Consider the following 26,099-nt stretch of genomic DNA (forward strand, 5'->3'; position numbering starts at 1 on the left):
TCACAGCAGGTACAACACTCCTCTTCCTACAGATGGAGGTACCAACACAGAAAACTGTCAGGTACTGGTTTTAAGATGAACTCTGCATTTCTGGCCTTTCTGGTGGCCTGGCAGCTGCACTTGCTATCCATTGGTCAAGAAAGACCAACTTTCTAATAGCAGGAGACATGAGCCAGTCTTTTTATGCCGAGTGGTAAAATGTTGCTGTGAGCAGAAACATGTAGAGAGGAAAACCTGATGACATATAATCGTTACTGTGGACTGAGATTACTTATTAAAACTGGCAAAAGGGCAACAACGAACTTTTAATTGGAGGGATCAGAATTTTTCCTGCTCTCAGAAATGAGCCAGGTCAGAACAGGCAAAAAAGAAAAAAAAAAAAAAAAAAAAGGTCACTTTTAACCGGGAAACTTTACAAATTAAAATGGCAATGTTGCTGAAAACCAAAAAATGCCAGGACTGTGGGGGAAGGAGTTGCCAAGCTACTGCGCAGAGTAAGCTCAGCTGTTTCTTTTCCTTATTTAACAACTATTTTGCCCTTGAAAAACAAAATTTAACGTAATGGAACCCCAAAGGGCAAGTGCTTGGGCAGGATGTTATTTGGACTAGATGATCTTTAAAGGTCCCTTCCAACCCAAACCATTGTATGATCTTATGATTTAGCATCACTAGGAGGCAAGCCAAGCCTAGGCAGGGCCTACACAGCTCTCTTGCTACAGGTATCAGTGGAATGAATTAAAAAAACGAAAATAAAAAGAGCAGAAGAGCACCTTGGTGCCCAGGAATTCACCTTTGACTAGCTGCCATTTAGCTGCTGTCCCACCTGCCAAACCATGCCCTTTACAAAGCTGCTTATCTGAGGCTGCATTAGGGCTACCTGATACAATTAAGGAATGGAAAATTTTCACTAAGAAAAGAAAAAGCCAGCAGTAACTATTCAGCTCCGTTGCTCAGAGCGAATATGGTTGGTGTGTCAGAGAGTCCAAAGGAAGGAGGCCACATGCTGCCTTATGGCACTGTCTTGGGACCATTCCCTTCAGATCTGGAGCACAGCATGGCACTGCGAAGCCAGTCTGATACCAGAGGGAGGGAGAAGTCTCAAACTGATATCAAAGAAGATGGGGAAAAAAAATGCCAGCTAGGATAAATCCTTTCTGTCCAGGGAAAGCTGAGCACTTCAGCCCAGGCTGAGTTGGCTGTAAAGGATTTGGGCTAAGAACAAGAAATCAGTAGGGGAGGGAAGCCCCAAGTGTTCCCGGACAAGGAGAAAGAAGGTACATGTGTGCGTGCTTGTGCATACGTACAAGTGTTCTGGCAACTGCTGTTTTAGGCGAGAGCAAATCACTGCATTCAAAACCACACACGGACTAACAGTTCATGTTGTGCACATGGCAGTGGCTGGTGTGTGCTCAGGGAGTGGCACATCTGTGTGGCAAAAGCATTGTCACCAATGTAGTTTAGCGGCACAGCCAAAGCATTGTTGCTGCAACGCAGGCAGGTGCTCGCCGCCTGCTTCCCAGCTGGCCAGCTTCCTAAAGCACAGGGATTCGCACAGCATCCTTCCTCCCCAAGCGCACCTGCGTATGAGCAGGTGCACGCTTGGCTGTGTAGCCATGCCATCCTGGGTCCTGGCAGCGATGCAAAGTGTCCCGATGCCAGCGGTGCTGGCACGTGTGTGTGTGCACACGCCTGCGCACGTGTGCTGCCTTGCAAGGGCAGGAGCCTGCTTCGCCCTTGGATTTGCATCCTCAAGTGGGGCTGCCCGACAGGAGAGCCGGGGAAAGGCTTCACTGGCCTCAGGTCACCCCAGGGGTGAAGCACTGGGGTAGGAACCAGCCGGGCGAGGGGGAAATACCATTTTGCATCTGGCACCTGCTCAGGCACCGGTCTGACCTGGCAGGAAACGCCGCGTGTGGCTGAGCTCCAGCAAAGTCAGCGAGGAGTCAGCAAGAAGGTGCCCATAGTCACGTCAGGGAAAAGCTCATCAGTCTGTCTGCGACATGCACCCACCCATCGTGCACACGCTGGCCAGGGCAGATTTGGCTTCCTCAGGAAGGATGGGCAGGCCACAGGGCCCTGGCCCATGTGGCACGTGCACTGGCCGTTCCCTTGCACGCTTGTGCTGTTTGCAGGTGCTGCCCTCTCTAGGAGCCGGCACTGACGCGGGGGTTTGTAGGGTTGGGGTTTGCAGGGCTGGGGCTGGCCGACCCCTGCAGAGCGGGCACAGCCGCATGCCTCGGCAGGGGTTTCACACCTGAACATACGTGGGTGCTGTTCTGCAGTTAGAGGCCAGGCGATGGTTTTAGTGCTGAGCAGTAACTCTGCATACACAACTGTGCTCAGTGCTGCAGAACAGTGTTACTGCCATGTCCCACGAGGCTGGCAACGTCTCAGCCTCATCCAGGACTGATACTGCCACCAAACTCCTCTTTCCTGCAAACTCACAAGCAAAGTCCAGCCTGGTCCTGCAGCCAGCATGCTGGCAGGGAGGGGGCTGCAGGTAAACTGGCATCCAGAAAAGCTCAGCATCGCCCCAGGGCTGCATCTGCTACATCCCAAAGCCCGCTGAGGATTAGTAACTGGCGCTAAAGCAGCTGTAGAGGGCAGGTCTCAGGCCCCAGCTACCACTGGTACAACTTGTGCAGAGCATGGCCTGGGCAGAAGGTGGCTACTGGCTTCCTCCTGCTGGGAATGATCCATCCTTTGGGAAGTGGAGGGGACCCAGAGAGGGCCACGGCTGCAAAGATGGGCTCGGCAGGAGCCATTGCTGGAGGTACCAGGGATGGAGGATTCCTGGTGCACCCTGGTACGGCTGCAGGTGGGCAGAAGGTGAGCACACGCATGCACAGAGGGGGTTGTCACAGAGGGTCTCCGAGCTCCCTGCCAGCACAGGGTCCCTGTGGAAAGTGTGGGGCACTCATGGCTGGGATGTGCCTGTGGGAAAGGACATCTCTGGCAACAGGCTGGGGAGCATGCCCAGCTCCAAGGGACTCTACGGCCTCTGCTTATTGCCGAAGAAACAGACAGCAAAGCCAGCTTGTATGAAACCCGATTATTCAAATTTATTAACATCAAGAATTATGCAATGATGCTGTAGATTTTTTTTTTTTATTAACAAATAGAAAACAGACTGTATACAACAGTGACCCCTACAGCACTATGCATCCACAAGGTAAAAATGAATGTGTCCTCCAACATTACCAACCCTGGATTGCTGATTTCAACGTAGCTTGGATTCTTAACATTCGGAATACATGTGATAATACAATTAGATACCCTTCCACCACCTTTATTCATAACTCAATGCACTCAAAAGAGGGCTGCTCACTCCCCATCTTTAGTGCAAGCGTGATATAATAAGGAGTATTAATATATAGTACCATTAAATTAAGTCCAGTAGTCTTGCCACATTGGTTCATTAGAACGTCCTGAAGTAGCGGAAAGTACAATATTCTAGTGACTTTTAACATTTGCAGGATAGCAGAAATTATAGATACACCCAACCTCTGAAGCCATGTGTACTCCCCTCCCCTTCCCTGCAGTACCCTGCTTTCCAAAGAGAGCCGGCGCGGCTCTGCTCGGGGGACGGCTGGGCTTGTGCTCCTTGCCACTGTAAATGCTCTGATGCACTTCACTGGTGAGAAGTGACAGAATGGCGCTTGCACGCACGGAACCGCGGGATTAACAAAAAGGGCCGTGTCTCGCTCTTCCCATCCCCTCCCCGGGGAAGTGTGGGACCCACTTGCTTCTCCTGCCCCCTTCCCAGCGAGACACACAAAAAGAGGCTCCACAGCCTGGAGCCCGGGATTTCGGGTCTCTCACAAACAAGGCAACGACAACTCACGTCATATCGGGATCTGCCAATACACACGGTCACTGGATTGGTTGAACACGCATTGTAATAGGACTGAACGGTTTCCAGCTGACAAAGGGGACCGCTTCTCCGGTGACCCCACAAGCCCTCCCAAACCCAAACCTACTCAGGAAATAATGGGGGGGAGGAAAAGGCTAAAAAAATAATTGGTAGCTTAGGTCCAGTTCCATGAAATTTCATATTCTACAGAGGATTAAAAAGCAGCCTATGGGGAATGGAGCCGGGCAGGAACCACAAGCCAGCTGCTGCAAATTACCAAGGAAGCTGCACTAAAATGGGCAGAACCAGCAGTGACTGGGCTGAAATAAACACAGGGCAGTAAAAAATGTAAAAGCAAAAGGAAATTAAAAAAAAATCCCAACTCCCAAACGTTTGGCGGGTCCAGTTCTGCCTGGGCAAAACATTAAGACTTGCAAAAAATAAAAATAAAGAGAGAGGAGATTATAAAAACCACTAGTAACTATTTTACATGTTTAAAAAAAAGATCCCATTCCACCCACCTAAAGCCTCGCTGTGAAATGCAGTCGCGTGAGAGAGGGCGAGAGATGCACATGAGCAGAAATTCAGCCAGAGACTGGAAATGCTTTTGGAGTCGGATTCCCTCGTTTGGCGCTGGGGCGAAGTTCCTAAATGCCGTGGTCAGAACTGGTTGGCATGGAGGTCTGCTGCCGGGGCAGCACCTCCGTCTGTACAGAAGGACTGAGGAATGGGCGGCTCTGGCTCAGAGGGACCCGTCTCCACTCCTAGACATCCCCACCGCGACTGGAGGAAAGCACTAGTTACGTTGCATAGTGGTCGAAGCTGCCGAGATACTCCAGTGCCGCTCTGTAGCACAGCTGGTACTGGTCCTGCAAGGCAGCAAGGGGGGCAGCGTGAGAAGCGGGGACCCAAGGACATCGGGCAGCAGGGCTGCACATCCAGAGCTGCCAGCTCTCCTCCCTTCTCCCACAGATCTCCCCCGCCTCGGGAAGGAGGGGACACTCACCTCTGTCTGCACCATAGCTGGCCGCTGCGTCCGCAAGGTCTTCACCGTCTGGAACATGTCCACCACCCCCTCGTAGCGCATCCTCTCCAGCACGATGCTGAGCGTGATGAACACGCCTGTGCGCCCAACCCCAGCGCTGCACAGAGGGAGCAAGAGGTGCCGTTAGAGACCCGCCAACCCCAGCGAGGCTCTGCAGAGCTCCTAGGAGCGGTGCAAGCTCATGGCGCATGGGGACGTGCTCAGTGGAGTCAGGAGAGGCCACAGGGACGTTGCCAGCCAGAGGTGCCCCCTCAGCCCCATGGGGTCCACCGATTCTGTCTCGCCCCTGGGCCAAGCTGCCGTGGCGCTCTGCCCTGCCCAAGGACTCTTCTGAGGAGCTATGAATCAGTACCACCAGGGCACTGGGTTAATCCAGTCACCTGGCAGAAAGGCTGCCAATGGCACCCGTGGATGTTGGTGCCTCTTCGTCCCATCTGCCTCTTGCCAGCAGTATGCAGGAGGGGCACCAAGCGCAGGGGAGCTGGCAGCTGCCAGTCTGAGCAAGGTAGGGGACATCTCTGAGGGCTGCAGAAGGCAGAGGTGAGTGCTGATCTGTCCCCACTCACCTGCAGTGCACTGTGATGGGCCCATCCTGCCCAAACTGCTCCTTGGTCTTGTGCACCTGTCCAATGAAGTCGATGAAGCCCTCTCCTGTCTTTGGCACTCCCTGCTCAGGCCAGTCTGTGAACTGGAACTGGCGGATGGTCCGTGACTGGCCGTCCTGCGAGGACAGGGGTGTTAAGATGTGAACTGTGGGTGAGGAGACAGCAAGAGGGGCTGACCTGCTCTCAGACCCCCTGGCCCAGGCCAGGCGAGACTGTCCACAGGCCATGGATGAGCCCAGGCAGATCTTTTGCTGAGTGTTTGGGGCCTGCCTCTGCTTTCCCGTGTTCACCCCATAGCAGGTGAGCTGAGCAGGGCTTTTGGCCCCTGCAGGGTCTGTTGGGTCAGTGCCCTGGTCCTGTTTGGGCCCAGCTCCACCCCACGACCACGTTTACTGTCACACAGGGGTCCTGCACCTGGTCAGATGCTGCATACAGAGACTCCAGGTGCAGGGGAGCCCATGTTAAACACCTGCCCAAGTGTGCAGCACAGGCAAGGCACGGTCTGGTGCTGATAGGATCCCTGAGCTGCTCACCAGGGCTGACACAGCTGGCAAGGAAGGAACTTGTGAGAGGTGCAGCAGGTGGGGGGCAGCAGCCATTTCTGCCTGCAGTGCGAGGCAACACCTTGCTTTCTGGTTCCTCCAGGAGCTGCTGCACAGCCCTGTTGCTGGCCTGGGCAGGGCAAAGGTAGGGCAGAGGCGCAGGAACTGGGGAGCCAGCAGTTGCACTCACCCTGGCATCTGTCACCTTGAACTCCCGGAGGATGTACTGTGGCATGTTGTACTCTGCCATGGGGTCCACCACGAAGTACTGGTAGCGGGCAGAGCGCTCCGCGGGCCAGTACTGATGGCACTTCTCCTGTGGATGAGGAGCACAGTAAGACATCAGCACCCAGAAGCTGCTGCTCCTCCCTCCCACTCCCTGGGAGCGTATGTGGCTGTGGGGCCACAGGGTCAGCCACAGGACAGGCCGACAGGAGGCCGGCCCACAGCAGCTGGTGCTGGGGACAGACTAGGGTGAGCTGAGAGGTCGTGCCCACAGACAGCAGCCACACAGTCCCCTTCTCCCCCAGCAGGATTCGTACCCGGCCCATCTCGCGCAGCTTTGTCAACATCACCACGATGGTGGAGTTGTGCTCCCAGAGCATCCGCCAGAAGTCCTCCGTGGTCTCAGCCAGTGGTCCCTGCGTGGCGATGTAGGCCTTCTGCTGCCTGCGACGAACATAATGGTGCTTGGACCAGCTCCTGGGAGATGGGCAGCAGCCACTCCTGGGGGCTGGTGGGCTGGGAGAGCTGGAGGCAGGGCCCCTGTGCAGCTGGGAGCAGGGCTGACAACACAGCTGCAGGAGGCAGGTCTCTAGGACTAGACACGGACTCAGGGGGAGGAACAAGCCTGCCCAGCGTGTGTCTTCTAAGTGCTCCCCACAGATGCAGCGAGCACCACTGGGTGCAGGATCCAGAAAGGCTGGTAAGTCCTTGCTGGGGTGACAGTGTCCCTAGCGCTGCTGCACTGAGAGCCTTCTTGGCACACAGCCCCACCTGAGCAGGCTGCCAGCACCCATCCAGGCTGGAAGGAGAGGCTGTGCTTGGGGACGATACCAGCAGCACCCCGGGGTTCCTGTACTTTTACTCTCTGCAGCACCCACCATCCCTCTCATTGCATGGGAAGACACAGAGCAACTGAATCAGGACACCTGGATCATGCACACCAGCTAGTAACTAGGGCAGTGTGGAAACAACAAATACCCTTTTACCAGCTTTTCTGAAGCTTCTAAATTTGTCCTTGGTTCTACTGTGAACCAGAGCATCTCTCAAAATGTCCTGTTTAACAGCAGAGCTTGATCTGCCCCAGCCTGGCCCCCACCCTGAAGAAAGCACCCCTGGTGCTCTGGCCTCTGAGAAGGGCGAGCTCCAGTGTGTTGGTTCTTTGCCGTGCTGCCTGTGAGAGGGGTCTGGCGCCGCACGGGTGGCGGAGGCACGGTCTGGCTTCACCAGTGCGGGGCGCCGGAGCCCGTGGCAGGAGGGGCAGCATCCTCCGGTCCGGCATTTCATCTCTCCACTGGTGCTAAAAATTAATGAACGTGCTGCAGGACAGCTGTAATGTGCAGGATGAAGACAGAGGCTGCTTCAAGGTGGATTTATAAGACATCATAAAAAGCAGGGAGTGGGGTTGCAGAACGAAACAAAAGAGCTAATAAAGATGCAGCATCAGTGATATCTGCAGGACGTTGGGCCAACTGATCTCTTTAGATAATGCCAAGAAGATTGCTTGGTTCAAAGGAAAGGCCGAGAAGAGATAACAGCGCTCTTCAGGGATGGGGTAGGTAGCACATGAAATGGTACCACCTGCCGTGCTGGCAGCCCTCCCTCCCTCTGTAGCACCACCAAGGGGCAAAACCAGCATCGCTCTGAATCAGCCCTGAAGCCAGGGCACCGTGGCTGCAGCCCCCCTGTCAGACACCGGGCTGCCTGCGCGCAGACATGTGGCCACGTTAATGACGTGGTGCTGGACAGCTCGGAGCCACACAGGCAGGAGGGAGCGAGCGGAGGCTGCTCTGTGACAGCTCTTCTCCAGCCCCTTCATCCTTCCCCATTACTCCATCCCGCCCTGAGGAAGCCTGGCTCACTGCAGTTTTGCTGGGTTGGGATGCTCCCAGGGTTGCTCCCCTTCTGCTCCCTGCCCACTCTGGCCTCCATGTAGCCCTTCCTGCTGGGAACCCTTCCTGGGCTCAGCTGCTGCAGCAGGGATGGAAGCACAGAGCCGCTGGCTGGCCTGCACCAACATCTGTTCCCTTTGGCCGTGCCTGTTGCTCCCAGGAGGTCCCCAGCTCATAAGAAGCATTTGGGCAGAGCCAAGCTGGAGGGGAACTGTACCACATCCATCATATCCCCCCACTCCTGCACTGGGTGATCCTACTGCAGTGGTGCACAGAGAGATGACAGGAATGAGCCTTGTATGTGCATTGTTGTGATTTGGTCTAGATTGTTGTTTGGGGATTGGCAGGGAAGGAGATGTGGCCACTGAGCTGTTTCCCTGCATTCTCCTCTCCTGGCACTTAGCAGCTGAGTGCTAAACAATGCCAGCAGTTAGATACAGAAACCGTAAGTATTATTGCCCCACTAGATCTTCATTTGTGCTTTCTAAAAGGTATCCTGGGGAGCAGAACCCAGTGACAAGCTCCCCAGTGTCCAGCACCAGCCCTGCCTGAGGATCCACAGACTCCCCCCAAAATCAAGATGTAGGGCAATGAGCCTTGGACTCTGCCTGGATCAGCCACGCAGCGCAAGCACACTTCTACCTCTGGTTGCTACAGCTAGTGAGGGAGGGCAGGTTTACCTTAGGTGCTGCAGATGTAAAACATGTGCCAAGGGATGCCTACCAGAAGACCCTATAAATCTCCGCAGGAACCAGCCCAGCCTCCCACTCCAGCCATGTGGGCATCTGTCTACAGCAATACAAGCCAGCCTGGCAGCTCACTCACTAGCAGTCTTCACGTATTGTAACTAGACACGCTGGAGCATCTGAGAAGATGGAAATAGATAAAATGCAATAAAGTGGTCCCCAGCCCACCTCTAGTCAGCCAAGACCAGTCCTTGGGAAAGAGGAAAAAGCAGCTCTGCCCAGGTTCCCAAGCAGGCAGGACAGGCTGGCCCAGGCACCTAAGGTGGCCCTTACCTGTACCCATCTATGAAGCTGGCATTGATGTAATCGGAGCCCTCGACACCCCGGATGGGCTGCAGACAGACTCTCGTCAGCTCGTATGGCATAATGTTCACAAGGCGGTTCTTGAATTTGTTACATGGGAGGTTGGCACTGATGAAACGTGAGGTATGTGCTTTAGAGTTGGCCAGCAGCTGAAAGAGGAGGAGACGTGTCAGGCCCCTGCTGGGGATGCAGCAGTCTGGGGGCAAAATCAGGACCCTGGCAGCAGGGCAGGCAGGAGTCCCTCTGGGCACGCAGCCACGCTCCCTCCTCTGACCCAGGGACAGCCGCTGGGGACCAGGTCTTATCAGACCAGACGAAGGGCTCTGCCGCCATGTTATGAGGAGGCTGCACCTGGCTGCTCTATTTCACCGTAATCAGTCTGGTTTTCAGTACCACGTTGGCCCCTCTGCTGTGACGTTGCACACCCAGGCATGGCACGGCCTCGCTGCTGGCTTCTGGTGCATGGCTGTAGGTGACACACAGTCCCACCTGGACAGACCTGCTGGCACAGCCCCAAAACCACACATAGTGGAGCGGGGACCCACAGCAGCTCTCTGACTGACAAAGGGCCAGGACGTGAAGCTTTGTGCCTCGCTGAACCAGAGACACAGGCCTGGTGGCATCAGGGAAGGAAAGCTTTCCATCTTCCAACAATGTCTTGCTATTTACTTCTCAGCCCAGAAGGACCCAAGAAAAATGTGAGAATTGTGACAGTTTTAGGTAAAGAAGGTCTATTTTGGGTTACTGTGAGACATTTCATGGTTCTCTTTGAGCCCTGTAAACTGGAGTCCTGGTAAATGTGTTGCTTAGATCTTGCTGGCAGAGGCATTCAAACAGAATTCCCTCTTTTTTTTTTTTCCCTTCCCCAAAAGACTCTCCAGAGCCACCCTTCTCTCTATGTGTGGCAGCTGGTCCTTGCCAGAGGCTCCTTGCAGAAGGACAGGGCTGCTCTTTGGGGAGTGATGCAGCCATGTGAGGCCCTGCCATATCCCGGTCCCCAGGGTTTCCCATGCAGTGTACACTGCCAGGGAACAGTTCTATTACTGTTCTGAAGAGAGCCTTGGAGAAACAGCAAATGTTTGACTAGAGTTGAGCCTAATTCCGTGGCTCTCTTGAGGAGATTCTCAGGGCAGGTGTCACCAGGAGATACTAATGCAGCATGTTCTACTGTCCCAAACCCAGGACATCAGCAGCTCTGGTAACCACAGGACAGAGCTGCTCAGCTATTCCTAGTTTACACAGAAAGTCAATATTTTGCCTCTCCTGCTCCTTTGTCACTTGCAGGGAATCCCCAGGGTGAAGCTGTATTGCTGCAGTTCATTTCACAGCCTGCATGGTCTGCTGCCTCCCTGCATGAGCTATATTCCCCTCCATGAGTTCACTGGACTAATGCACCTCGTCTGAGAATATGGGTGCTTACCAGAGCTTGCTTCCATCTCCAAAGCTGTAATAAATATCTGCAGTTGGCATTCACAGATACAGATAGCAAAATGTGGGCTTGGCTTCTTAAAAACAGTGTGCCTTAAAACACTGCCTTCACCAATTCTAGACACTGAGCCTTGGCATTGAGGTGGTTAAAAGATAACAGAGCTTAGCATTGAAGAAATGAGACTAGAAACGTCTCACATATTTAAATGGGAGCCGTTTCTAGACAAGTTGTTCACAGTAACATCAATTATCACTAACACGATCTGCATCTGATTTCAGATGCAGCTCCTGCCGCACAGTGAACCTAGAGCAGAACGTGCTGCTGAGAACCGCGCATCCATCTGCCTTTTATATCCTCCCCAGAAGCTGCCAATCCAGGGGGGACCATGGCTGACACAAGCTTTACAATTCAAATGTATTTTAAATCACTGCCTACCTGGTTTAGAAACACACAACAGAGTAACTGCCTGCAATGATCCATGGCTCTCCCCTCTCAGCCCCTGGGCAAGCGGCCCGGTGGGGCTGTGTGGGCAGAGACAGGGTGCCGGGGAACAGGGGTGCCACTGACCTTGAATTCCAGCTCCATCGCAGTAACGCTCTCGCCTGGTGGCACCTGGGTCAGCTTCTGGATGTGAGCAAAGAGGTTGCGTGCAGGCACCTCAGTATTGCCACACGTGGCTGCCTCCAGCAAGGCCTCGTGGATGAAGATGTACTGGTCCTCTGTCTGCACCATGTAGTTGCGCTGAGAGCGCATGCATGTCACGTGGCCGTAGATGTCCACGGTCTTCTCATGCTTCATCCGCTCCAGCATGGCATCAATGACAATGAAGCAACCAGTTCGGCCCACGCCAGCACTGTGGGAACAAAGCACATGGCCTGAGATGACGCTATTCTTACAGATGTCACGCAAGCTCTGTGCTTAAGTAAGCACCTGGGCCTAGAGCGCACAAAAGGGGAGTAAAGGCTGCTTTACCCCACACTGAGGGCTATGAGCTGAGCCCCAAACAAGAGGGAACAGGAGGAATGAGGGAGAGAGGCACTGGAGAATGTGGGAGGCTGCTCAGCCCTTCTCCTGTCCCCCTTTCACTGATGGAGCAGGAAGGACACGTTGTCACTCTGCTGGTCCCTGCGGTGGCTGGCAGCACCTCCACAAGAGAAGGAAAAATGTGTTTAATAGGCAGGAGAGTGACAGCATATGTGAGCGCGATATTGAAAGACCTCAAGTCCAGGCTGGGCCCCGGCACCGGTGAAGCCTGTAGTTTCAAGCCTGCTTGTTCCCTAACCTGAGTCACTGTCTCCTAACCCATAAAATGAGGACAGCCAGGCCGAGAGGGGAAAGCAGAAAGGTGAGGTCACGCATGTCCATGCTGAGCCCTTTGCTCAAGCACCAGATGCCTCTCCACGTCTGTTGGAAGGGCAGTAGCAATCCCCAAACTACGCACCCTGAAAACAACAGACATGCTGTCGTGACATGTAAACACAGGCAGAGATAGGGAGCTAGACATTTCCTCATTTATGGTGCAAGTCAGATCCTTAACAGGGCTTTAATACAGCTTGTTTGTGTGTTAATTATATCCCACTCCCATCTGAAACAGAGCATGAAGGAAGAGCGTTAAGCACTGCTGGTAAGGCGTATGCTGGTACAGCAATGATGGAGTGGTTTGTTCAGTAATAGTCCCCACTTGGCCGGTACAGATAAATCTTGCCTGGATAAGATGCTGAGCCTTAGTAGACTAATATTTTGCTTAAAAAGCTGCCTTTCTACCCTGCAAAAGAGTTCTACTGTAAATACTGCATATGAATGATTGTAGAGGTCACTGCATGCGTGTCTGTCAATGATGTGCCTCTGAAAGGTACCACCTACTTATGCTGGGCACAGATCACTTAATTTTTAAATACGACTTGCAGTTTTGCAGGAAAAAGTGTTTTGTGAGGCTTTCCACACATCAGTGCTGTTTAATCTGACGGAGAGTAGCAATACAAATGTTATCACTGATGGTTGCTGTCCTGCTCCCAGCATGCAGTGCATGTGACCATGAAACCTTCCATGCAGGAACAGGAGACTCGACATTTAGGTGGACCGGTCAAAACCCCCGCAGCCAGAAGGCACGTGTGCAGGTGCAGCTTTGCAAACACACCGTCCTACCTGCAATGGACAACCATGGGCCCAGCATCTGGTGGGTTACAGGCCTTGACCCGTCGCAGGAAAGCTAGGATTGGGGTGGGGTATTCTGGTACCCCGTGATCAGGCCAAGCCATGAACTGGAACTGTCGCAGCTCTCGCTTCTCACTGGAGCCATTCTGTTGAACACAAAGAGGAGTTGTTTTGCATGAGAACAGTCTCATCCTGGGACAGGAACCCACTGATGGGGTAATAAGGTACCCAGCTGGCTGGGTAACAACAGGCATGTAATGCTGTGCGTGATCACGCATGTATTGGGCTTTTAAAACTTAAAATTTGGAGGCAAAATGTAGGCTTCTTACAAGGCTTCTGTCTACACAGATGCTCTGGAAAGCCTGCTGATACAGAGAGCAGAGCAGCTCTGTGGGAGCAGAGCAGCTCTGTGGGAGCAGAGCAGACTGAAGGGAAGGTAAAAGACTCCTTTCTGCACAGCATGGGGTCACTACCCATGTACTTACTGCATGTTCAGGGAAAAACAGGCACTGGGCATGGAAGGGCCACAGTAGCCAGTTCCCTCCCTGCTCCTCACATCATGGGTCTCTCTGGGATGGCTGATCAGCCCATGTCTGCAGAGGCTGCCCCGCTCCTGTCTAGTCAGGGCTATGATCCACGCAGCAATGAGACAGGGCTGGCTGGGTGACCGCTGGGGCTGAGATGCCATCCTGGGGCACGAGTGTTTCCCCATCGCACCCTGCTGTGCTCTCTCTGCTGGTGTGGCCCAGACTCAGTCACGCACAGAGGCAGCCGGCTGCAGAGCTTGTTTGCATTGCCGTGACACTCTGCTGCTAGCACTGCCTCCAGGGATTTCCAGACACTAATGAGGTACGCAGCAGGCAGGAGAGAAGGGCACGCACACGCGTCAGCACGCCCCCTCCATTTGCATTATTAGTGACAGGAGTACTAAAAATTCACTGCTTCCCATGTTGTCCCTCTAATGGGAGGACAGCTGTTACACGTACACTCACCAGAAGCAAACACGGCCCCAACTCTGGGGCTCATCACATGGTCTGAATGTGTAGAGGAGAGCATCAGGCATCCTGGCCAAAATCCAGTGGTGGCCAGATGCACAACCTGCAGTCAGTCTCCCACTCCAGCCCAGCTGTGAGAAATGGCCCATGTGTGGACTAGCCACACGCTTGGCCAAGCCAGGCACAGCTGGTGGCCTCTGCCTGTGCGCCGAGCAGCACCCTGCAGCGTCAGGGAGCGGCTCTGCATTACCTGGAGCAGGAAGAGCCCAGCCAGCACCATACCTTGTACAGTGCAAAGGTGCGGACGGTGTAGGTGGCCAGCTCAACTGTGTCCAGCAGGGTGACCTGGATCATCCCGTAGGTTTCTGTACCCCGGCTTGGCCAGTACTGGTCACACTTTACCTGTGGGGAGGAGAAGAGAAAGGGTCAATGCTTGGCTGCTGGCTGGGGTATTTGGGGTGAGGAACAGGGCTTTGCCCTTCAAAGGGTAAAGACAGAAAAGAGTCACTGTGCAGGGGGACTCCAAACACCCTGATTTCCTTCTTCCTGAGTGTCCCAATCCCCAGCAGAAAGGCAGCGCACCCTGGGCTCCTTTCCACAAGATTCATATTCAAAGAGGGATTTTATTTTTTTTTTTGCTGGAGTCCCTGGTGGGAGGCAGCGAAGGGGGCCAGAACACCAGACACAGCAGAAAGAGCAGCACCAGGTATGAAGACAGTATGCAGCAATTGCTAGCAGTGATTTGTGCCTGCTGTAGTTTTTCTTCTCTGTCTCCTGTTTGGGAAGATGGGGGTCTTCAGGGCTGTGCTTGCAGCATCCCCCTGCTCGAGCTCTACCTGGATGGAGAGAAGGTTGGCAGCTGCGGGTTGGTGGGAGGAGAGCTGGTGAAGCAGGGCAGGGGAAGTGGTGGTTTCTCTGGGGAAGGCTCTGCTCCAAGGGCAGCTGAGGTGAGGGAGATGCAGCCTGTATCCCCACCAGCTCCCTGCTATCCCAGACCAAAGTCCTTGACCCACAGCACTGAGCTGAGACAGGACACACCTCTGAGTCCAGCATGGTACCCAACAATACAACAACAGGTACTACCTTTCCCCGTAACATCCGTAGTCCCTGGGGTGCCCCTGTCAGCGTGGCCCACCCTGGTGAAAGACGGGACACAGCCCACACCAGGCCTCCAGCCTGGATGCTGTGCTCACCGGGCTGACCCTGCCACCCCGTTCTGCACTGCCATAGGCTCAAGTGTATTGAGCATCCCTGAGAGATGTCAACCTGCCCTTCTGGCAAGTGGCACATCCCTGGAAATCTACATCTCCCAGGTGTTTCAAAAACTGTTCTGCAGCAAGGCACAGATGCCAGCTCAGACACAGACGCAACTTCTTCTCCCTCTGTGAGAAGACACAGACTATGGCCAAACCACCCCTTCAGCCCCTTCCTGCAGGCAGCACTGTCCCATCACAAAAACACTGCTGCTCCCAAAAGACCCCTTTCCCTGCAGCACCCTTTACCTCCCCCTCCCAACTCTGCAGCCAGAGCACTTTGAGCTACTGGCCATGGCTCCTGCTGTAGCCCACTTGGCGGAAAGCCCTAACACATCCCCAGGGCCCCATCCCTCTGCCCCCTTCACCTCCCTGTGCATCCCTCCCTGCTCACCTGCTGATGCCCTCATCCTCCTCCTATTCACAGCTCAGTATTTGCAAACTACTCCTCTGGTTTTGTTCTCTCCAGCCCGGAGCTCCCTATTTATTTGGCACCCTGAGCATCCCTACTTCATCTGGCACCCGGCTCCCCCGCCTTGTGGAGCCGTGGTGCCTGGCTGACAGGAGGAAGACTTCATTCCCACCCATGTGCACTGCACCGAAAATGGTTTCCCGCCCTAGGAGAGAGGAGTGAATGGAAGATCATCTGTGCTTGTCAAGGAATAGTAAACTTAATTATTAGCTGAGGGTGTTTACAGGGGAATGTGTGGGAAGGGAAACAACAGGCTTAATTAGAAATCAATGAAGTTCTGCCTTTTAATTGAAGATACTTTAAGCAGGGTGGGGCTTCTGAGAGCTAAGAGCCCTCATCCTATACTCTGGCTGCTGGAGTGCGGTAACCTGGGGACAAAGGGATGCATCTGTCCCTGCTTTCTTTGGGGTCTGCTCTTAGCAAGTCTTGTGATGGCAGAAGCGCCTGCAACAAGGCTGCCCGATGGGGTACTGCAGGCACCTGCGTGCCCTGAGCAGCTCTGCTGCCTCCTGCGCTGCCTTGGATCTGTGCTCCCCACATGGCAGGCCCTGCACAAATCTCATATTTCTCTTCCTTGCTTGGCACAGAGCAGCCCATTATTTTCACTGACTAGCTGCAAAGTGAACAACTCAGAGATCACAAACCTTATTTCACAGCTAAACCAATCCTACCCTCACAAGTGCGTGGCAGCTGCTTCTCTGGCCACCTGAGTTTGCCTTGCCTGGCTCGGGCATGATGTGGCCCCTCTGAAGAAGGGAGGGGGTGGGGGGGGTGGTGCAGGGGGCAGAGAGCAGAAAGGCATCCTGCAAATGCTGGGGACAGCCACTTGCTGTGTCACCCTCAGTGTGGTTTGCAGGGGACATTGCAGGGGAGCAGCACAGCGTGTCCCCGTGCCTGAGCCCACACCTCAGGGACAGCAGACCCCTCCTGCCACCCACATGCTGCAGGGCTGTGTGTACTCGAGCACAAAACAAACTTCGGAGGAGTTCCCTGTGTGGGATAATAGCAGTGCCTGGGCTGGTAATTGAAAATTATTTATTCATGACCAGATAAGAGTCGGTCACATTTTCTGCCAAATTTACCCATAATGTTTATGCCCCATTTTCAAGCTCTGTAAATTTTATGCTGAAGCCGATGCACTGTGGCACTAAAGCAGATAAGAGATGTTTTCTTCTGGCAGTGCTTGCTTCTCATTAACTTAAGGAGCACAGTAATGTCCTGAACAGCCATTTATTGCAGCTTTTCTGAGTGGTTCTTGTCCCTCCCCTTTGATGCCCTGTGCCCAAGAGCAGCCGGGCACCTCTCCTCAGCTCTAGAGCTGTGCTCTGCTCCCAGCTCTGCTCACAAGCTCCAGATGGCATCGCTGACAGCGAGAGGGCTGGAGTGGGACTTAGCTGCCAGGCCCCTCTTCCCCAGAGCCCTTGAGCACCAGCCTCTTTGCACCCCTGCCTGGGGACATGAAGTGCCAGGGGAGATCACACTCCAGGGGTGGCTGCTCAGTGCTCTGGGCTGGGACAGTGCAAGCCACGGCATTGGGAGACCTCGCTCTGCCAGGCTCTTGGGGATAGCCTGGGATAGAGTAGGAGAAATCCTGTTTTAATACCTCTCTTGTGCAACACACCCCAGCTGGGACACACCACGCTTGCAGCTTTGGGAAAGGTAATCTACAATGTGTGTTTCTGAACTGCCACCAAATGATTCTGAAACTGATTGTAAAGCTTTGAAGGCAGCTAAATTGCACAATCCAGCCATTTCTATCCTTTATGTGCCTCTCGCTTTGTGAAAACATGAAAAAGGGAGGATGATTTGGACCATCAAGCCAGATGAAATTGCAGACCGTAAAAGCTGATGCTCTTTAAAGATTTTTCTCCCCCTGCAGCTCAGGAGCCCTTTAAAGCAGTGTCACCCCTACAGGGCTGCAAAGCTGCTGCTGTCCCGGTTGGCTTATCTACACACAGCACTGCCGAGGGGGACTTGGCGAGCTCACTTGGGAAGGTGGCAGAGCCTGCTCTGGGCTGGGCATCTCACCATAAGGCCCTGCTGCCCACCCCAGGCTCCGCAGCTGGAGAGACAGTCCTGTGCCTGCGCTGAAGCCCCTGGGCAAGGGGACTTTCAAACAAGGTCACCCATGGGTAACGCTGTGACACGATGTGACTGCCTGAAGCAGTGGCTGTCCCACAGCAGTGTGAACATTAGCAGTCAGCAATGCTGCAGGGACCCAAGGATGACATCAGATGACATCTGAAGGCTCTGGAGTGGAGGAAACTAAAACAGTGAATCATGTTGAAAGCTGGGAGCAGTGGGCAGTGACCAGGATCTTTCTTGGTCCCAAAAAGGTGTGCTCCTGAGTGAACTCTAGCCATCAGCAAAGAAAGAGGCATGAGGAAGAGCAGAGCAGGAAGGTGGCTGAAAAGTCATCCTGCCTTGGAAGATGCTGGAGAAGCCAACAAAAAAACCAGAGGAAATAATCTCCTGCAAGTCCTCATCCCAGCTCCCCACCAGGGCCCTCCTGTGAGTGGGTGCCCTGAGGCACCTACAGAGTCGAGCAAACACATCCAGGGAAGCCCCTGCTGTGCAGGGCTGGTTCCACTCAGGAGTGGCTGGGCTTCCCCACTACCTCCTCTGGCAACCTGCCTCTCCTGCAGTGCCTGAGAAAACTGCCCATTTCTCTCATTAGTGCTGGGGATGTGCCAAAAAGCCAGCAGGGCACAGGCAGGCAGTGTTGGGGAGCAAATGCTGGGGTCTGTGTCCAGTCGGGACAGCCTAGAGCCCTTGGGCAGCACGCCCGGTCAGGCAGGCTGCCTGCAGCTTCTGCAAGGGCTCTGATCACCCCCTGCCCGTGACAGGGATTCACAGTGCTCATCCCGTCACCAAAAGCCTGGCCACACATGCTGTGTTTGGGACAGAAACCAAGGTAACTGCAGGATGACATGACAGAGAGTGTGCTGGGGGGAGATAACACACGGCTCAGCAGCACAGGCGTCTCAGGCAAAGACAAGCGCCTGTGGGGTCAAAAGGAAACCCGTTATCTTTGAGAAACACACACCTTGGAGTGCTTTCCCATAACTAAGCAGCCCAGAAGTTAAGTGAGTCAGGACTCCGGGCATGGATTTACTTGGCAACCTAAAAGGGCTTTTCCTCGTTCTTCAAATACACGCTCCATCGCTGAAATGTGAAGGCACAAAAAAGTCCCCATGTAACCCCCAGCTGCAGAGAGCAGTTTTAGCAGCTTCTGATCTTGCTTAGCCCACATGCCAAGCCCTGAGCCACAGGACGGGTCAGGTTAATTTATGTCCCTGTTTGGACTGGGGTGGGTGACAGTGGCCATCGGACAGAGCAGGCAGGGCTGTGCAGCGGGAAGCACAGTGCCAAGCTGGGGTTGGATCTCTAGAGGCAGCTCGTCTCCAAGGAACGCTATTCTTCCCTGCAGGCTGTAGGGCATTTGTAGAGCTGGGGAAGCCCATGAACAAAGCCTATTTTTGTACATGCATGAAAAGCAGAGCTGTTTTGCCACGGTGATCGGTTGTTCCAGCTGCTTCCTCCCAGCCAGCGTGGGCTAGGACACCCCTGCGAGCATTTCAGTGCTAAAGCTTTGAAATGGAGGGAGAGCATGTGAGCAAAAGTTTTAACTAAACCCAAAGTTGGCAGTTTCTGCTTCTCAAGAACGAGCTTATTGGGCTAAAAATAACCAGTGCTTCACAGCTTGAGCGCACAGCCTCTTCTCCTGCCGTTGGCATGGCAACACTAAAATATTCTGCAAGTACAAATGCTCACCGCTAAAATTTTACTTTTAGGAACAAACTGAATCACAAGAGGCAGAAGCTGCCTCCTGCTTGGGCAGGCTTTGCCCGAAGGGTGCACCTGGCACAGGAGCACTTTGGTCACAGCTTATGAACTCCTGCTTCAGGGGCTGAGTAAGAACCTGTCACGAGACACCATAAGCATCATCTGCAGTGATGGCTCCTGCTCCTTCCTCTCCACCTTGTGCCTTCCCCACGGTTTGCAGTCAGCTTTGCATTTATTACATCAGAATATCTAATCTTGGCAGTATGAGCTGATCGTTTATACATGTTGTCATTGGACAAGGCACAAATTAGTCTTGTTATTGCAATGAGGCCCTGTCAGGCTGCAGGATGCTGCTGATACCACCTACCCATCGCAGCTTCTCAGCTTCTGGGACGCAGCCCCCAGGCTTTCAGCAACTGTCAACACTCCCCATCTCAGAGCTTGCCTTTCTCCCTTTGGTGTAAGTGATGTGGGCAGGGAAAGGATGGGTGTGCATGCAGCCAAGACATGGGTTAATGAGCAGCATAGTGACAGGAGGTTTTGCCAGGCTTTTGCCCCACAGAGATGTACTTAGAAGGCACTTGTTGCTGGGGTCCCTGCAGCAGTGAGCCACACCACTGGAGCTCGCCTTTCCCTGGATGCCCTTACGCTGTAAAGTGTTCCCATCCCTGTCTCCCGCCCCGACCCCCGCCCCAGCTCCAGAAAAGAGAGGAAGCACACACTGTACCCTGGACTTCTCCTCCAGCCTGGTCATCATGACTATAGTTGCTGTTCTCTGTTCCCACACCATCCTCCAGAAGTCGCTGAGGGTTTCTGGCAGAGGTCCCTGTGTGGCGATGTAGGCGTTCTGCTTCCGATACCCATCAATGTAATTAGCATTGATGTAATCACTGCCTGGGACCCCTGCGGAGAAGGAGGGCAAAGTGTTAGCCAGGGGCAGCCCATGACCCTGTGCCTATTGCTCTGCTGGGCCCTGCAGGCAGGGGAAGAGCCTGGCATGTTCACAAGGCTCTTGACAAGTCTCCTCTACAGGGTGATGCCAGAATCTCTTCCAGGGACCCTGCAAAGGACAGGGACAGTGCCTGAATAAAGAAGAACCCTTTGTAACTCCCACATTAATGCAACAAGCAGGCAGCACCAAAGCAGAGAGACAGCTGCCACCCACACACGAAGAGAAATTCACAGGCAGGAATATTAAGGAGCTCGTTTGGCCCCAAGCAACTGATTGAAATAATTGTCTTAAATTCACCAGCAATTCTTTATGGTCCTACAGCACCTTTTAAAAATGAGGCTGCTTCATTAGCTTGTCTCTGTTAGCCGGGGATGTCAAGCAGGGATGTCCTCCCATCCTTCCTGCAGGGACAAGTATCCCAGAGGAGCCAAAGACCTTCCTCTCCCACCACCACTGAAACCCTCCTCAGTGTGAGACCCCCTCTGCTGCCTGCTGGCAGAGGCTGCTCCAGCTCCCCACTCTCCCCACCACTTTAAGGAAAAGACTTTCTTGTAAAGGCCTTTAAAATGCAAACACACAGTTACTAAAACAAATGCAGCAAAGCAGAGGCCTGGGGTTGTGTTTCCAAACCGTGTTCAGCATGGGCTGCCCGTGCTGCCTGGGAGGGAAAACAGCAGGAATCTCCTTATCTCCTGAGGAGAGCGCATCTGCATTTCATTAGAGGAGGGGAATGAAGCTGGGGGATTCCCCCTCACCCTTTTGTCCTGGGGAATTTTCTACAGGTCCCAGCAGCCTCCAGCAGAAACAAAGCGCTGGCGGCTCTGGGGGAGCAGCAGCAGCTGGAGTGCAGCGCCCGGCTCCCTTGGCATGGGCGCAGGGACCTGGCAGGGCGCTATGGGAATGGTTCCCAGGAAGACAGACACTACTTACAGCAACTGACTCAGGCTGGAAAACAGGGATTCCCCCGTGTGCTCAACCCACAGCTGTCTCACAGGGTTTGCCCATGATCAGGCATACCAGGCCTTTACATAGCTGCTGCTGCTGAACAGGCCTTGCTGTGTGAGACTGTTTTGGACCCCCTCCTCCTCCTCAGAAGAGGATGAGTGGTGCATTAACATTAGAAAAGACTCTTCCATCCCAACAAAAAGGCAGCTAGTGGCTGCAGGGCCACATGTACACAAAGCCAGGCCCCAGACTCTTCCCCCAGGCAGGGGTACATTGTATTAGCTGTCTCTTCCTCATCCCCTATGACTGGGCTCAGTTCTGGTGTGCACAGCTGGGTGCTGATTTTTAAAAAATGGGAAGGGGTGAGCCTGGGCATCCGTACCTGGGCTCCAGATCCTCTGTGTGCAAGGGGACCACAAAGCAGGTACTAAAAGCATGTATTAGCCCAGACTCCAGAGATACGGGGCTGGTTCTAGGAGCCATGGGATGGCAGGGTTACAAACACTAGGGCTGATGCATCTCCCATGGAGCACAGGGATGGGACGTTTGGAGCTTGATGTCCCAGGGGAAGGGGCACCCCCAGCCTGTGCAGCTCTGGGCACTTGTGAGCAAACATCGACAAGTCCCAGAGGAAGATACTGGCCCTGCAGTCATGCTGAGACAGAGGGTGGTGGGGCTAACAGTGCCATGTCCCACCATGTGTTGAGGAAGGCAGCTGAAGTCACACAGCAGGGCCAGCAGCGAGAAGGGAGGCTGCTGGAACAGACATCTCTGCTGGCACCAGCAGTAGCAAGAAGCAACCACACAGGGTACACTGCTCTGAGGACATTGGGAAAGCAGAGGCAGCTCTGCAGAGCCCTTCCTCTCTTCTTGCCAGCCAGAACACACATTTGCTCACACTTATGCTGGATATGCTTCTTGGCGTGTGTCCCTGCTCGACTGAGAACAGGGAAAAAGATGGTCCCCTGCTACAGCCACGTTCAGTCATTTGCTGGGGTGCCCACTCCAGAGTTACTCTTACCATCAATGGAGGTCAGGATGACACGTGAGTGGTCATAGGCGATCACATTTGCATAGCGGTTTTTCGGTTTATTCACTTCCAGGTTGGAGTTCTCCCAGGTGAACTGCTGCCCCGGGTCAATGGACTGTAGAGAGAAAGAGAGGGAGGGAGTCAGGAGCAGTTACTGCACAGCGGGATGCTGCAGCACACGTGTGTTTCAGTCAGGAAATCTGCATCTCCCCACACACCTCTCCCCAGGCCAGATGCAGCTTCTGTGGGAGTCTCCAGCAGCAGTGCCAAGCCAGACCACACCGAAACCCAGTCCCCAGTGGGACCTGCCTCCTGTGACCTGCAGGCAAAGCAGCCCCTTGCTAGGGCAACCTGCTGCAGATGAGCCTTCACCTGCACTCTCGCTGCGTGCTCATCCTTTTCTCTGAAGCTACCCATCAGCAGAAATTTGGTCTTATGCCAGCACTCCACAGAGACCTGACTGCGCAGTTCTTGACCTAGCAGTTTTATTAGCTGTTGAATTGCATTCTCCTGAAATATAGCAAGCCCTGGGTGTCTTGTGCCCCAGGAGCTTTGGGTATCAGTGTCCTGCAAGACAGCCTAAGAGCTTTTGCCAGGGAGCAGTCATGAAAATTGATAGGTTACTATCCACTGCTCCAGCTACTTATGCAATGTAAACATCTCTCGTTTGAGTTAATAGAGTGACAAGGAACTATAAACCTGGAGAAAGAGACATGGTTATAAATCTTGGCCAAAGGCCCACACGCTATGCAACTGCCTGAAAAGCACACATCCTAATCCTGCCTGTGCCCTGGCCTCGCACACCCAATGCTGCTCCCATGAGCCATGTGCTGGTGCACAGCTCCTCCATGGCCAGGCAGCTCCTTCCCAAAGCCTTTCCGCTCATCTTTGTTCACGCACAAAGCAAGGTGAAAATGGACCATCCCCAAAGCACCCCTCTTTGTCTGAGAGATACATGATGCACCCAGATACGACAGCTGCCTCATGCAGGGACTTGCTCTGCACATGCAGCCCTGGGCAAGCCCGGGGCAGGCAGCTACAGCAGAAATCAGTCATCCCATGAACCCCCTCCCCCTGAAATTACCAACAGTCAAAGCCTTCTTAAAATCATGCTCCAGCTCAGGGTCCTGGAAGCTTTGCTGGCCCACAGGCAAAAATAATGAGCAAACAGGCCAGGGGAAGCACTGCACGGTTATTCTCTCTGCAGGCATCCACGTTCATCGCTTGGCAGAGAGCCATGTCAGAAGGTTTCTCAGGCAGTAAAACGCCCACGAGTCTGTCGGCTCTGCATCAGCTGTGAGCAAAAGGCTGAGCACAGCTCCCTGACTGGGCTGACCTGGACAGCCCTCACGGTTCCTCTGTGTGCAACGTGACACCCATCGTTGTCCCCTACTCTCCTGTGCTGTTGAGCAGGCACTTCCGAAGCAGCTGGCAGTGGGTGCAGGTACCCAGCTTGGGTTTGGAGCACAGGCACTGCCTGTATCGCTGCACCAGCCCTGAGGGCTCCGTGGCAGGTGCAGGGCACAGGCCAGCGCAGTCGCCCGTCCCCACGTGTGGCCCACACCGCAGCAGCAGACTGCCTGCAGACAGAGGGGCCAGTGCTGACGAAAGCGCACAGGAGGATGTGACATCACAGCAATGCTAATAGGTAGTTTGGGAAATGTACGATGTAAACAGACATTTCCTACAGAAAACCTGTAATTTTCTATTATCAGCATAATAAGCAGGCAGCAGCAGCGCTCAGAGGCACTGCAGCAGCCATGGTGGGAGTGGAGGCCACAAACACTGCTTCTGGCTGGAAACCCACTGCCCTGGCCACCATGGCTGTGCATACTCTGCCCAGGCACAGAGACGTCCCAGCGCAGCTCATGGCTCTCTGGGGCACTTTGTGTTTTGCATTTTGTTCAGGCAGCTATATTTTGTTCGCAGGACAGGCTGCTCACTGCATCAGCTCTTTGGATACTCTCCTCCCTCAGCTGTGTGGCAGGGATGACTGCTGCCCACCTAATGGTGGGGCTGAACTGGAGAAGGGCAGTAGAAATGATCAAAAGCATGAAAAACTAATAGGAACAAAATGTGTAAGGACTTTTCTGTTTGGAGTAGAGATGAGTGAGAAGTGTTTTGATAGCAGTCTAGCCAATCCCGAGCACAATGAAGCAGAAGCACAACAGACAAACTAAGGACGAAAATCCACCAATGACTATTAAAGACATGAATAACACTTCTTTATCAAAAAGGTGGCCTTAGTCTGCATGGACAGCCCATGCAGAGAGCTGGCTAGCTGGTGGTGGAGCCGAGACCAGCCCTGAGGGTTTGAGTGAGCATTTTCTTGCTGCTGAGGAGCAACACAAGCAAGCCACCAGCCCTGCTTGCATCCTGTGAACACTTGCTCAGTGCCAGGCACAGGTGGGTGCTGGAGCGAGTCCTCCCTTCGCAGCAGAGGCAGGGAGAGTTCAGTGCAGTTTCCACTCTGAATCTATGCTGCAAATCACTGCCAAAAGGCTGCAGGGCTGCCCAAACTGTGGGGTGCAGTGTGCTTTGCACAGCAAGTCTGTGTCCTGCCACAGCAGTGGAAAGGGTTATTTCCTGGGGGAGACAAGGCTGCCAAGAGCCCCCAGAACCAAGGAGGAGCATCAAGGTGTTTCCATTAGGGTTAATTGCTTTGATGTGCAATGAGGATGTGCAGAAATGGTCTAATCATCATCAGCCTCTTCAGAGGGCAAACAGGTGAGAAAGTCAGAAGTAATACAGCACCTGAGTGCAAAGAGGCTCTAATTAAATACTCCTGCAAATTAGTGACTCATTTAGAAGTAAAATGATTTAATTTAAACTCTGGTGATGAATTAATGTACACCTGTTCCCCCCTTTAAGGCAAACAAATGAGTAAATAAACGGGAGGATGATGGGCTGCTTGGAGAGCAGTTGAAGCCCTTACATAGAGTGGTGGTTGGCAAGTCTTGTCCCATCTCTGTACAATTGCTCTGCAGCCCCTGACTATGGCAGTATTGCCTCATCTCCCTGCCTTACTCCAAAACCTAGGCACTGGGAGCCTGCTCTTCTTCCTTCTTCCTTTCTGGGGCTCACAGGAATCACTGCTTCATCCCAAAACTTGATCAGAGTAACACTTTCAACTCATTCTTCCTAGAAAGCAGAAGGGCTGGAAAATTGAAAGGAAATGAGGCAGGAACAAACTTAAAAGCACCATGACTTTTAGTTTTGCTTTGCTTTAAAGTAACAGGGGAGATGTTGTAAAACAGCAAGTGCAAATTAAGAAAAAGCCCAATTAGTAAAACTCCTCCTTCCCAGCGTGGAAGCTCAAGGAGCGATCTCTCCAAAGCAGCTCAGGGATCCCTGCTGCTACTGCCATCAACATAAAGACAGAGTCAGACCATTGAAATGGGATTGGAAAAGGCTCTTTCCTCGAAAGAGTCGAGAGCACTTTACAGATGCCTTGAAAACAGCCCTGGGTGCCAGTTTGTCTCCCAGATACGGTCCACCTTGGGTTTGCTGCTCCCCTTCCTCAGCCCAGCTTCAAAATCCCTCTGCATGCAGAGTCCCTTCAGCTGCCTCCACTGCTGGCAGGGATGGGCAGCCCAGGCAGGCAGACCTCTGGGGTGGCTCAGCTGGCTCTGGCTGCGGCAGACAAGGAGCTAGGCGGCTGCGGCCCCGTGCTGCTCAGCAGCTCAGGTGGCTGCACAAGGGCACAGGGGGGGGAAGGTGCTCAGGCTGCGAGTGCTTCCCGGCCTCCTGTGAAATCAACCACATTAGCGCAAGCATTGACCACTGTCAATCTGCGCTGCGTCTCAAATGAGGACATAATGCGCTCCTGAATCAATCGCTGGCAGCACTTCAGCCTTATTATTCTTATTACCGGA

The 26,099-nt window shown here is 53.6% G+C and overlaps 1 protein-coding gene across 15 annotated transcripts in view; it reads right to left on the reverse strand.

Moving 5' to 3' along the window:
- Positions 1–3,037: 3,037 nt before the first annotated feature.
- Positions 3,038–26,099, reverse strand: part of PTPRF (protein tyrosine phosphatase receptor type F) — a 391,093-nt gene continuing 368,031 nt past the window's right edge. For 14 of the 15 annotated variants that reach the window (XM_074832274.1, XM_074832288.1, XM_074832283.1 and 11 more), the window contains 11 exons: positions 22,216–22,339; positions 20,025–20,200; positions 14,069–14,188; positions 12,783–12,937; positions 11,205–11,490; positions 9,179–9,357; positions 6,588–6,714; positions 6,236–6,361; positions 5,465–5,619; positions 4,860–4,995; positions 3,038–4,722 (listed from right to left, as the gene is read on the reverse strand). In XM_074832274.1, the coding sequence (XP_074688375.1) occupies positions 4,654–4,722; positions 4,860–4,995; positions 5,465–5,619; positions 6,236–6,361; positions 6,588–6,714; positions 9,179–9,357; positions 11,205–11,490; positions 12,783–12,937; positions 14,069–14,188; positions 20,025–20,200; positions 22,216–22,339 (1,653 nt within the window). In that variant the 3' untranslated portion in view covers positions 3,038–4,653. The remainder of the gene's footprint in view (positions 4,723–4,859; positions 4,996–5,464; positions 5,620–6,235; positions 6,362–6,587; positions 6,715–9,178; positions 9,358–11,204; positions 11,491–12,782; positions 12,938–14,068; positions 14,189–20,024; positions 20,201–22,215; positions 22,340–26,099) is intronic. The other variant, XM_074832285.1, reaches the window with a different exon arrangement.

The sequence above is a fragment of the Strix aluco genome, chromosome 8, assembly GCF_031877795.1.
Source record: "Strix aluco isolate bStrAlu1 chromosome 8, bStrAlu1.hap1, whole genome shotgun sequence".
Lineage (NCBI taxonomy): Eukaryota > Metazoa > Chordata > Aves > Strigiformes > Strigidae > Strix > Strix aluco.